Here is a 12,266-nt window from a genome sequence, read left to right as displayed (position 1 = left end):
GTTGGGGGTTTTTGTGTCATCATTTTGTAGTAACTTCTACCTGAATCAATGCCTGTGTTGTTTAGGATGGCAAAGGCCCGGCTGTTCTGGCTCCAGATTAGTGCAGTTTAGACAACATCTGCCTTTGACTTAAAAATAGAAGGCCATGAAAGGATCCATTGCAGAGAGTTAAGTGATATAATAACTTATGTTGTTATAGCAAACATAGCTCCATTGAGAACACTAGGGATGTAAAGACATTTTATCTTCATTATTTCTTTTGATGTTGACCTGCTCGTAAGAAAGTTTATTGTAGTCTGAAGGGTAGAAATTCTGGATCCACCACGTGCAAATCCTACCACCAGTATTTACCGGCTGTGTGGCCATGAAGAAATTACTTAACTTCTCTTTGCCACAGTTTCCTGCTCTATAAAAACAGGATAATAATAGTATTTATTTCATACATACTGTCTGTGTGTGTGTGTGTCTGTCTGTGTGTGTGTGTGTGTGTGTGTGTGTGTGTTTACCTCTTAAAACAGTGTCTAGTTCATAGTGTGTGCTATATGAGTATTACTACTATAATAAAACATGAATAATAGGTAGAATTAATATGGCTTCAAATAGAACTGGGATGTCTTTCTCCTTGGCTCTCCATTTTAATAACCATGTTCCCATTTTAGACATGATATTGACACCCCACACACAGACTTTTTTCTAGCTTTATTGTTTCTGAAGCTGGTATATATTAGAACCACTGTAATTTTAAAACTTCCATTATTTCCCTAAAAGTTTCCATGGTGCTTTAGAATTGGGAAAATAAGAATTGTAAATGTATTATCGATCATTCATTCTGTCCCAATTGTGCTGGTAGCTGTTCAATCTGCATTGTTTCATTTATGTTTCACACATACCCATCAGTCGCTTTGATTTTCATCCCTCCTGCCCCCCTGTCAAGACATGGAAACTGAGATTTGGGTAATTTGTCCAAAACTGAACAGTCTGTTTCTGAAGGAGAAGCACAAGTCTGTCTGATAGCCCATCCCTTTCCCATAACCCGTGTGATAGACTTTCCTTGCTACAGACATATTTGACTACTTCCCTTGTTTAGAGATGAACTTTCCACTGTAATTTGGCCAAATCTTACCACTTTTAAATATACCTAACTCTCACACCCTTTTTTAATTCTCCTGTTATAGCTTCTGTCACTTTTCAAAGTAATGGTGTTCATGCAGTATCTCACCTCCACCATGGAGACCGTGACTTTAGAAGCAGAAAGCATTCGTCGCTGCCTACCGGGAAATCCTCATGATCTTTGAGACATGTAACTACGGTCTCTCCATCTTCTTGTTTCAGAAACTGCCCATGATTTTGAAAGTCTGTACCAAGAATAGATGTCAGGTTTCAAGACTTGGAAATCTGGGGGCGCCTGGGTGGCTCAGTCAGTTAAGCGGCCAACTTCGGCTCAGGTCATGATCTCACGGTCCGTGAGTTCGAGCCCTGCATCAGGCTCTGTGCTGACAGCTCAGAGCCTGGAACCTGTTTCAGATTCTGTGTCTCCCTCTCTCTGACCCTCCCCTGTTCATGCTCTGTCTCTCCCTGTGTCAAAAATAAATAAAACGTTAAAAAAAATTTAAAAAAAAAAAGACTTGGAAATCTGATTTTTAAAGGGTTTCTGAAAATTGTATTTTTCTAACCCTTCCCAAAGTCTGTGGTCGGGGGGGGGGGGGGAGGGGGACGTTGCAGAACACACAGTCCGCAGACAAGCGCATCTCTTATCATTAGTTTACATTTCAAGTGTTGTGTGTCAGGTGGGTATTTGAAGTTTTATTTCCTTGAGCTGCAGTGAGAGTCCAGGAAAGGCAAAGTGTAAACAAAGAGCCTGACATTTACCCTCTGGGACCTGGTTTCCAAATGATCGCGCCCAGTGAAATTCATTGGTTGTGCACAGGCTGTGAAAAATGCTGCCTCTCTTCTGATGAATTTCAGACTTCTGTTCACTAGTCTTTTGTCCATCCATAATGAATATTAATGCCGTACTTTATTTTGGCATCATGTTTTAGCTTTTCTTCTGGAAGAGGATTTGATATGACATCCATTTCATCATTTAAACAGTTGGGTTAAAGGTTGACGTGAGGTCACTGAGTTGTGACCGTATGCGCTTGCCAAATCAAGAGCGTTATGGAGGGAATTTCCATGAGGGTAATTAGAATGACAACCCGTGTTTCAAGCCCTGGGTATACCAACTTGGCTTCATGAGATCTGGTGGAATGAGGTCTGCCATGGGAAGAAGGAACTGTGCCCTGAGCGCCTTTCAAGAAAACGCTTTCCCATTACCAAATGTATGCACTGGGTGCTGAATTCCCATTACCCAAATAAGAATTTCTTTCTTAAAGCATCCATGGGAAAGAGTGCAAATGACTTCAAGGGAGGATTTAAGGGAATTAAAATTAGAGTTCAAGTCAATTCAATAAGTATTTACTAAATACTTAATGTGTACTCATTACCATGGGAGACACAAAGGGACATTCATGATCTTCAGGGAAACTGGGTAAAAAATTAGTTAAAATGAAATTGGCAGAAATGCCATTCGGATTGAGTTTATTTTACATTAGTTTTTCCCAGCCCCTGGATCTTTGGCAAGTTTTACATGTCTTTGTCTTAAATCTTTGCATACAGCTATAATTATTTTCATCCATTTTTTTTCACAGTTGAGCGTTTTTGATAATGGCTTAATGAACTTGAAAATGTTTTTATAATATGTGCATTTTTGCTGTTTTCTTTGAAACTGGAAGTTAATATTTGAATTCATCTTCAACTTTTTCTATTTGCGTGTTGCAATTGTTCACATTAAAACTTTAATATTTTTCCCTAAAATCATAAATTATTCCCCAAATTCCCCAAATCATAAACTTATAATTTTGTCCCACCAACCAGTGACTTTAAACCTTAAAAGTTAGTTTTTAATCACTTTTTCACATTTGCTAAGTTATTTTGCCTTATAAAATGTTAATTCATTTTAAGCCTCTGCATCCTGTTTACATTTTTAGCTAAATCGGGAGAAAAGTGGCTTAAAGTGACAATTTGTTGCTGATTCATTGTTTCTGAAATGTCACCTCATTCAGTTGGTTCTTGAAAACTCATTTGCTTTTTTTCTGTTTCCGTCAGGCTACAAACTGTGACTCTTAGTTGTACATAGATCTAGAAGAATACATGAGGTACACTACATTCATATTCATATTTAGCACTTGATTGAGCAAATATGGATTTAGCAAGTTCCTGCTGAGAGCTGGACATTATTCTAGACACCATATAGACACAGATGTAAGGGCAATTCCAGGTCTAAACGGGAGGTGGTCGGTTGGAATGTAATCCAATGGGAGAGTCACACAGAGCGGGTATTTTGAGACCTGCATTGACTCGTTCAATCCTCACACTGTGCCCCGTGAAATAAATACTGATGAAGGCACGTTTTTGGTAGATTAACAGAGCTAATAAGAGAGCAAAAGAAGAGTCTTAAATCCCATTCTCTTTCCGTTCCATTTTGGTGTTGGTTGAAAACAAGGCTGTGCAAATAATACGCGTTGGGTGAACGTTTTCTGAATTTGAATGCAATTGTCAAGATGTTAAAATAAAGACAAATCTGTAGACAGGAACAAAAAAGGAGATGTCTAAGGTGCCCGGGAACAGTTGACAGAAGGGGAGGCAGAGATGCCCATCTCTGCACAGGGCTTTGATGGGCATGAGCGGCACTGTAGTCACTGCTCTCCCTGGAAGCCTGACCCCCGCACCTGAGGAAGATCCCTTACGTCTTCTGTGCTATTTGAGATGTGATGTGCATTCTGGGCACGATACATCGTCCACCTACTGCGATTTTTTTCCTTTGTCAGTCAATACTTTTTAACATCTGCATTGTATCCTATTAAATATAGCTCTCTTAACTTGATGATCTAGAATGGCCAAAATTATTTCCTTCCTGAATTTCATCATTTGTCTGTTTCCAACTGTTCCATTAGACTCTGTTAAAAGTTTTAAGGCATGGATGTTTTCTTTTCAGAAGTCTGCTTGGGGAGATCCTTATTTTCAGGAATGATTTTTCTTTTTGTTTCTCTTAAGCATTTCAAAGTCCATGCAATTATACACTTCCCAGCAATTATCAGTGCACAGTCAAGTTTTACATAAGGCATTTCACATTTCTTTAAATGTAGTAAATGGGTATTACACAGATAATACAGAATGGTGTTTGTTCATGCAGCAGCCACATCGTGTGATCTCTTTCCTATTGTACTTTGGTTACTGTGGTCTTTCTGTACAAAAGTCAATTATGTTATCTGTGCAAAAGCTAATCGTTAAAAATGATTTCTTGCTGTTTTTAATAGACAAATGGATAGAAAAGTTGTACAGGCCACATTCAACTTTCAGAATGGCTCATTTGGTTTTTCTAGTTCTGAAAGCAGTCACGTGTAAAAGCTGATGTTAAAATTTTTTGACAGATTTACACTGATAATTCTTGGCTTCGGGGAGACCATTTTCTGGACACGATCTAAAGTGAATATGTTTCTTCTAATAAGTCTTAGCACTTAATGAAAATAATAAAGGCCCTTGAAAAAATGGCAAGGAAGGATTTGTTAATTCTGAATATTCTTGGACAAGGAAGGAAAACACCGAAAGCATTCATATGTACATAGTTCCCCCACCCCTACCTCTCTCTCCATTGATGGTAGAAATTCAGCCCTGCCTTACCTGTCTCTGGCTGTCAGATACCTAGCTTCTGTCAGAGGGCAGGCGTCCTGAGTTATGAACTGAAATCAGTTCTACCTTAGAAAAGCCAGAGACAGTTAAATGCCAAACAGTCTTTTTAAAGAACATTTTAAAAATACCCCTTGACTTAGCGATAGTGAATGTGGAATTAAACACAGACTTTCTTTTTTATAAAAGACAACAAAGAATATTGTGGATCATAGTGAACTATTTTCTATTGTGTTAAAGAGGTTTCTGTAGACTGGTTTCACAAACTATTTTTTAAAAACTAGAACTGAGAACCCCTTGACTATGTAGGCAGTGATTTCGTAAACATGTCAGTATTAAATATCTAAGTGGTAATGGTTGTTTTCTAAGTGTTTCTCTAAGCTTATTTTATACACATTTAAGTAATTTTGTAATAGAAATAATTTTGGAAATCACTTAAATTTCCTCTCCATTCACTGGGAAAGTTTTATTTCTCCATTTTTCAACCAAAGAAAACAGAGTATATTGCAATATTTATACATATATACCAAAATACGCTTCCAATGTCCATGTTAAAAAAAGAAGGATAGACACATAAAATAATCAAATTTGTTTATTGGAAATGTTTTTTTGGAACTCATTTCTTTTTTAAGTGGTAGTCTCCTTGATTTATTTCACTACATCATGATAGCTCTGACTTACTGGTCAGATGCGAAATTTAAACCAGAAAGATATAGACCATAACCAACAGTCATCAACTTCACCCATGTAACCTAATAGTGAATCACCTAGGTTGGAAATTATGTTCGGAGTATGGAATGGTCTCCTATCGATGAGGTTTCAAGGCAGTTGAATTCTCAGGCAGAGTATCCTATCCACATAAAAAGCGAGCAGGTCAAGAAAGAACGGAATCGAGGCTTTCTTACTGACAAGCAAATGAATATAATACTTGATTTGTCAAACCTGATGGCTAAAACTTTGTTGTGAATCAGACACTATAAATGCATGAACCTAACAGATAAGTTGGAATATACGAGTGGTGCATTTTTAAGCCTAACAGATTCACGAATGAAATCTTCCATTTATTCTTTAATTCAGTGATTTATCCATAAAATGTCAACTAACATTGATTAGTGATGTGTATTTGGTTGTGCTGGTCCTAAAGGAGTGAAGACAAATATGGCATGAATATTCATCCACGCTGTATTTCGGATAGCTGTCCATATCCTACCGTGTTGTCTGTCTGCCAACTCCATGAGACTGGAGAATCTCATAATTAGAAAAATAACGTAGACATCGTCTACAACACTGTACGCAGAACTGTATTTCTGCGTCTTCTCAAACTGCATCTATTTATACTTTTAAAATACTCTTATAAAGGGTTAAATGGCAGACGTTATTAAAAAAAAGAATACATTTTCTCTATTTTTTCAGGGAAGATGAAAATGGTTTTGTGTTAGCTTTGCTAATCTGAATAGTTCAAATGCAGTGCAGGCTTTGGGCGATAAGTTGATCTCACCAGAAAAATCTCTCACTTTTCTGTCTCTCTCCTATTTCTCTTTTAATAGTTTTACCCAGCCATACATGTGGAAATCCTGGGGAGATACTGAAAGGAGTTCTCCATGGCACAAGATTCAACATAGGAGACAAAATCCGGTACAGCTGTCTCTCTGGCTATATCTTGGAAGGCCATGCGATTCTGACCTGCATCGTCAGCCCTGGGAATGGTGCTTCCTGGGACTTTCCAGCTCCATTTTGCAGGGGTACGTACCATATGACCACATGTGTCGTGAACTCAGACTAAGGTTTTGGTACTGATGGAATAAGTTTCCAGTAAACAAAAAGAATTCGCATCCTGCTGGGTCTTACCATGCCAGCTTATTCTGTTCCTAGAAGTCAATGTTACATGTAACCCAGGAAGCCATCACTGGGCTCTGTAAAGCTGATAAGAAATTTACATGTGTTCCTTAAACATCCGAATTTTTCTTCGTTCTGTTTCTCACATTCTATGGCTTTCTGCATAATGTTATCACTTGCTGTCATAGCATGCTAAGATTTACCGTGCACATTTATGTCCTTCTTGATTGGACGGCTCCTTTTTTACATTTTGTTCTCATTAAAAATGACAGGCACCACTTGATAATTAAATTATACCTTTTAAAGACTTTTTGAACACTCTTATACCTTTCAAATAAGTTGATCATGAAGGAACACACTCTATCCAAATGTTCAGCGGCATGATTTGGGGGCAAGGTTAGAATTACTTTCCTGACGCCCTGCAATTTTTAACCTTTTCCATAACACTACTTTACTGATCCATTAACTTTAGGAAAGAGCCTACCGTCACTCTCAAGTTCTGACTTTCCCGAGAAAAACTCATCACAGGGTTTCAAAAATAAAAGCGTGGCCAACATTTATTACGGCCTTGATGTGAGGCCAGAAAACGTGCTGAGCGCTGTACTTGGATCATACCATTTAATGCTCAAAACAGCCGTGGGAACGGTAAGCACAGACGCTCATTTAACAGATGAAGAAACAGAATTTTTGTTTTCAAAAGGTTCCAGGGACAGTTTGCATGTGACGTCTGAAGATTCACCCAAGTCTGGCTTCTAACCCGTGCTCTCCAGCCTGAGTCCAAATTCACAGCGTCGGCTACAAGTCGCGTAGGGCAGCGTTCAGTTATCATCGGAATGCTTATAGTTTAGCCTCTGCTATTTAATGAACGCTTTCTTTAAAAATTAAAAAAAAAATGTTAATGTTTACTTATTTTTCAGACAGAGAGAGACAGAGCATGAACGGGGGAGGGTCAGAGAGAGAGGGAGACACAGAATCCGAAGCAGGCTTCAGGCTCTGAGCTGTCAGCCCAGAGCCCGACACGGGGCTCGAACGCATAGAGCGTGAGATCATGACCTGAGCCAAAGTCAGAAGCTCAACCAACTGAGCCAGACAGGCGCCCCTCTTTAAAAAATTTTTTTCTGTTAAATATTGTGGTCTCCTAAGATCTCCCTGATGCTAATTATGGGATGATGGCATATTGCTGCCACAGTTACCTCACTCCTGCTGGGAGCTAGTACCTACCGATGGCTTATGATGGACCAGGCATGACTTTCCACGTTTCATCGTCTCAAATAGTTACTTTATTAAAGACTCATTTTGTGGCTGAGGGGTCCAAGGTTAAGGAATGTGACTTGCTCAAGGTGTTCTAGCTCGTAGCTGATGGCGTTCAGGTTTAGCAAATTCTTCCTCTTCCCTAGAGAAAATTCCACCAGGAAAGTTATCTGTTCCAAGTGTCTGTTTTTCCTCTGGACATGCTTATTTCAATGTGTGTTTCTGAAGTCTGTTGTCTCTCTTACTCTCTCTTTCTTCTTAGGGCTGTTATTTTCCATCTTGTCAAAAGAGCGACATACTCAAAATCCAGACCTTTGTCCCATTTCCCTTCTTTTTTCACCAGTTCTCCTCAACTAATGGATCCCATTTAAGGATACCACTTGGATCTCCTAAATATATGCTTTCTTCCTTGTCCCCACCATTGTTCCCATCCACTCTGGAGAAACATTGGAGCTACTCCAGCTTTGTTCTATTATTCCCTGTATGCCAGCTTTTTCCTTTCTCACTGTCTTTTACTAACCTCTGTTCCCTGTCCTACTACACTGTTCCAGTTAGCTTTCTTGTTTTCTTTTCACCCAGACCCACTTCAAGTTGGCTAAATGAGCTCCATGCACAGAATCTCAGCCTCCATCAGACATTCTACTCGCTACTCCTTCTTTCCAAGAAACACATCTTCCTCACCCCTTTCTCTCTCAGCCAGACCCCATCAGTGATTCCAGAGGAATGGAGAGCCAACTCTTCAACATGGCTGCCAACGTGCCTCATGATAACCCTGGCTTAACTGGACTGTAAATGCCATCTGTCCGTGTTCTCAGACACAGACTTAAAGCGTTTCTCCCCACATGTGATGTTGTGTCAGGGCTGACTGGTGCTGGCTTTTCTCAAAGCCACTGACTGTATCATCTCTTTTGCTCTGCATTCCTCATACCATGGCTGGGGCGGGGGGGGGGGGGCAGTTTGTGCCACAGAAATTGGTAAACCCTAAAAACCAGGGTGGTTTTCCCAAAGAATTCCTTCCCGACATACCACTCCATGCTTAATTCCACAATTTTGCTCTTTTATCCTGCTATGTTTATCTCCCCTATGGCCGTAATACTAAGTTTTCAAGTTCACACTCACGTCCAAATTTCTGTCATTCCTTACATTGCAGCCTCTTTTGAGACTGCTTTTTAAAAAAGTCCTTTTGTCTGTAGCATTTATTTTGTTGCTACTTTATATCTAAACATAATGTCTTAATATTTTTTCTTGAACTCCTCCCTGGTGATAGTCTCTAGTCATACAAACGTCGTAACTATATCCTTGATTCCTCTCTACCTTAAAATTTAGCGTAGTCTACAGCTATTTCCCCTCACCGCTCTACCTGTTTCTCCCATTCAAGAACTTAATAGAGGTATAGAAACATGTTGAGAAGCAAATAATTAATATTTGTTTGGAAATGCAAAAATAAATATTAGCAGTTGCCGTGATAGCTTGTTTCTTGCCCACACTCCCCCAAGGAGTTTTCTTCTTAACTGAAGGGTCCTTACTAATTCCACAATTATAAGCCTTTTTAAAGTCAAAGTTAATATAACTGTAAGCTCATAACCATTCTTATTCTGTCGCCAATTTATTAAATTCCACCAATATTAAGATGCTTTTATCAGGATAAATTTTTTTTCTCCTCTATTACAGATTATTGCATTTTGCTTACATTTTGCTTTTCCCAGTGCTTGGGCTAGTAGCATTTCAAAGGGCATTAAATTAGATATAATTATTTTATGAAACGAGTTTGAAGGCTGCATCACAGTTTGTCATTGAATTGGATAACTGAATCATAAGGAAAAAGAAATCAATGATCTAATTCTTATAAATGTGTAGATGTGGCATATCTAGGAGAGACATAAATGAATTTCAGGAAAGTGGGTTTAGATAATTTATAAAAATTAAATGAGTATATTTTCTGCTTCCCCAACATTCTAGTTATTTAGTTCTGGGAATTGCTGGAGGATTGATAGCGATGTTAACGGTAACACCACTATGATCCCATTACAATGACTTTTCGCTGGTGTTGAAAAATGTATATAGAACTCCAAGTGGCAGCCTTTAACCTGAACAATGGCACTTAAAGGTGTGTATCATTTCTAGAGTCACGTGATACTCTTTAAGTAAAAATGATAGAATCATCTATTTAATAAAATCAATACATAATAAAATGGGAGGCCAGCCAGCTCTTCCTCTGAATGGGAGCCCAGCATCAAACTGACCTCTCCTCAGGATGAGACTTTAGATATTGTTCTTCTGAAGCTATCATAGATCAGTCTTGTTCATTTATCCTAGAGTTTTCAACTTAATGTCTAGATCTTCTTTAATTCTATTTCATTATTGCCTGTTGCTCCTGGAATCTTTGCAAAGATTTGCTGTTCCTGTGTGTTCAGCTACGGTGGGCATTTAGAGGAGAAATATAAAAGGGAACTCAGAGATCCAATAACAGATGCTCTCAGCTCAGGATTGGAGTGCCTTCTCAATTTGCTTTCGGCTTCCCCTACTGTTTTATTAAATAAAATAGACTAGAACATGAGGGCCCAGGTTATATGACAAATTACTTAGGTCCCCAGGACCCTGGAGGGCCACAGAGTATGAAATCCAAAAGAGGAGGGATTCTTCTTGAATGCAAACTGAACGACCAGAAGTTGTCTCCAGATTTATGGCATGATCATACAAGAAGGTAGAAAGGAAGTAGGTAAGGAGCTGCATTCAGAAAATGCTCCTTCTTAAGAAACAATGATCTGATCCGAAGAACCCTCAGGTAGAAGTGATCCTTATGTCATGTGAGTCCAGAATGAGGTGGGTAAGTCCCTCCTTTCCCACCTCTCTTTAGACCCTGCAACTCTCTGACTCTGGACTTCATTTTTTAAGTATCAGTGTGAACTTACACCAGCTGCCTAAATCTAGGAATCCAACCACAAAGGGAATATGTAGACATAAGGGACATTTGGGGACATGAGCTCTGGCTGGGCCTGGAAGAGATTAGGATAGTTTGTGCAAAGCATAAACTGTAGGACAGTTGCATCAGGCATATGCTATTTGAAATAAGCCAGCTCCAAGCAAACACTAGTCCACTCCAGCCAGAGATGCATTCTCTTGCTTCCCCAAACATCAGCTGTGATGCGCCTTAATGCTTCCAATGACAGAACACTTTGTATTTGCAAAGTGCTTCACAAAATACTTCTTAACATTGCAGAGCAGAGATCCCTAGAAGTCATAGCTCTGGACATTCCCAATCACAAGCTGTCCTAAATAACGTTGTTGTTTGTTCGTTTGTTTGTTTGTTTTGTAGTCTGCACTTCATAGGTTAGCCTCTATTTTGTGCACAACTCCTGTGAACTGCTATAGAAAAGCATTTAAAGATCATAGTTGTAGGGTCACCTCAGTGGCTCCGTCGATTAAGCAGCCGACTCGTGATTTCAGTTCAGGTTATGATTTCACCATTTGTGACTTCAAGCCCTCCATTGGGCTCTGCACCAACAGCATGGCGCCTGCTTGGGATATATTCTCTCTCTCTCTCTCTCTCCGTCTCCTTCTCTCTCTCTCTCTCAAAAAGTAAATAAAATAAACTTGAAAAAACTCTCCAAAAAGTCATAGTTATACACTTTCAATTTGTAAATATGCCGAAGTCCATAAATTCATGAACCTGTTTGTATCTCTAATCACCTTGAATGTAGACAGGGAAAGCAATATTTTTCTTGTAATAAAGGTAAGGACGTTTTAAATGGTGCTGACATAGGTTGTAAATTTATGACTTAGACATTAGAACAAGACAGTTGATATATCATCCTACTTTTACTAAAATTTAATATAAGTGGCCTATGCACATAATTTTTAAAAAAAGCAATAGTAAAGGGATTGCTGTGAAAAGAAACAGCCCATCGAAACTACCATACTTTTGTGCCACAGATATTCTGATACCATTTAACTATTTTTTGTTATCATTATAACTTCTTATACTGTTCTTAATCAGTTTTATTGTTTAACTTTTATTATTTTTAATTCACATCTTGCTTTGAGTATGAACATACTTCCATTACTTCCATCTACTGTGTCTTGTTTATCCCAATTTTAGATTTATGTATATTATCTTTAAAAAATTAAATAACACAGGGGCACTGGGTGGCTCAGTCGGTTGAGCGTCCGACTTCAGCTCAGGTCATGATCTCACGGTTCATGTGTTCGAGCCCCACGTTGGGCTCTGTGCTGACAGCTCAGAGCCTGCAGCCTGCTTCAGATTCTGTGTCTCCCTCTCTCTCTACCCCTCCCTCGCTCACACTCTGCCCTCTCTCTCTTTCTAAAATAAACATTAGAAATCAAAAAAAAATAAATAAATAATACACAGTATACCTTTTTCCCCCCTCCCTCCCAAAGGCACAGGCAAGGCTTTACTGGGACTACAGCTTGAGCTAAAGAGAGAAAGCTAACAC

At 39.0% G+C, this 12,266-nt stretch overlaps 1 protein-coding gene across 5 annotated transcripts in view; it reads left to right on the top strand.

Annotated features, from left to right (window-relative positions):
• The window catches only part of CSMD1 (CUB and Sushi multiple domains 1), a 2,004,702-nt gene that overhangs the window by 967,478 nt on the left and 1,024,958 nt on the right, over positions 1–12,266 (top strand). For all 5 annotated transcript variants that reach the window (XM_053900776.1, XM_053900775.1, XM_053900774.1 and 2 more), the window contains one exon: positions 6,273–6,467. In XM_053900776.1, the coding sequence (XP_053756751.1) occupies positions 6,273–6,467 (195 nt within the window). The remainder of the gene's footprint in view (positions 1–6,272; positions 6,468–12,266) is intronic.

The sequence above is a fragment of the Panthera pardus genome, unplaced genomic scaffold (assembly GCF_024362965.1).
Source record: "Panthera pardus isolate Hobbes unplaced genomic scaffold, ASM2436296v1 HiC_scaffold_13, whole genome shotgun sequence".
In the NCBI taxonomy this organism is placed as follows: domain Eukaryota; kingdom Metazoa; phylum Chordata; class Mammalia; order Carnivora; family Felidae; genus Panthera; species Panthera pardus.
This window is presented reverse-complemented; position numbering and strand designations above follow the sequence as displayed.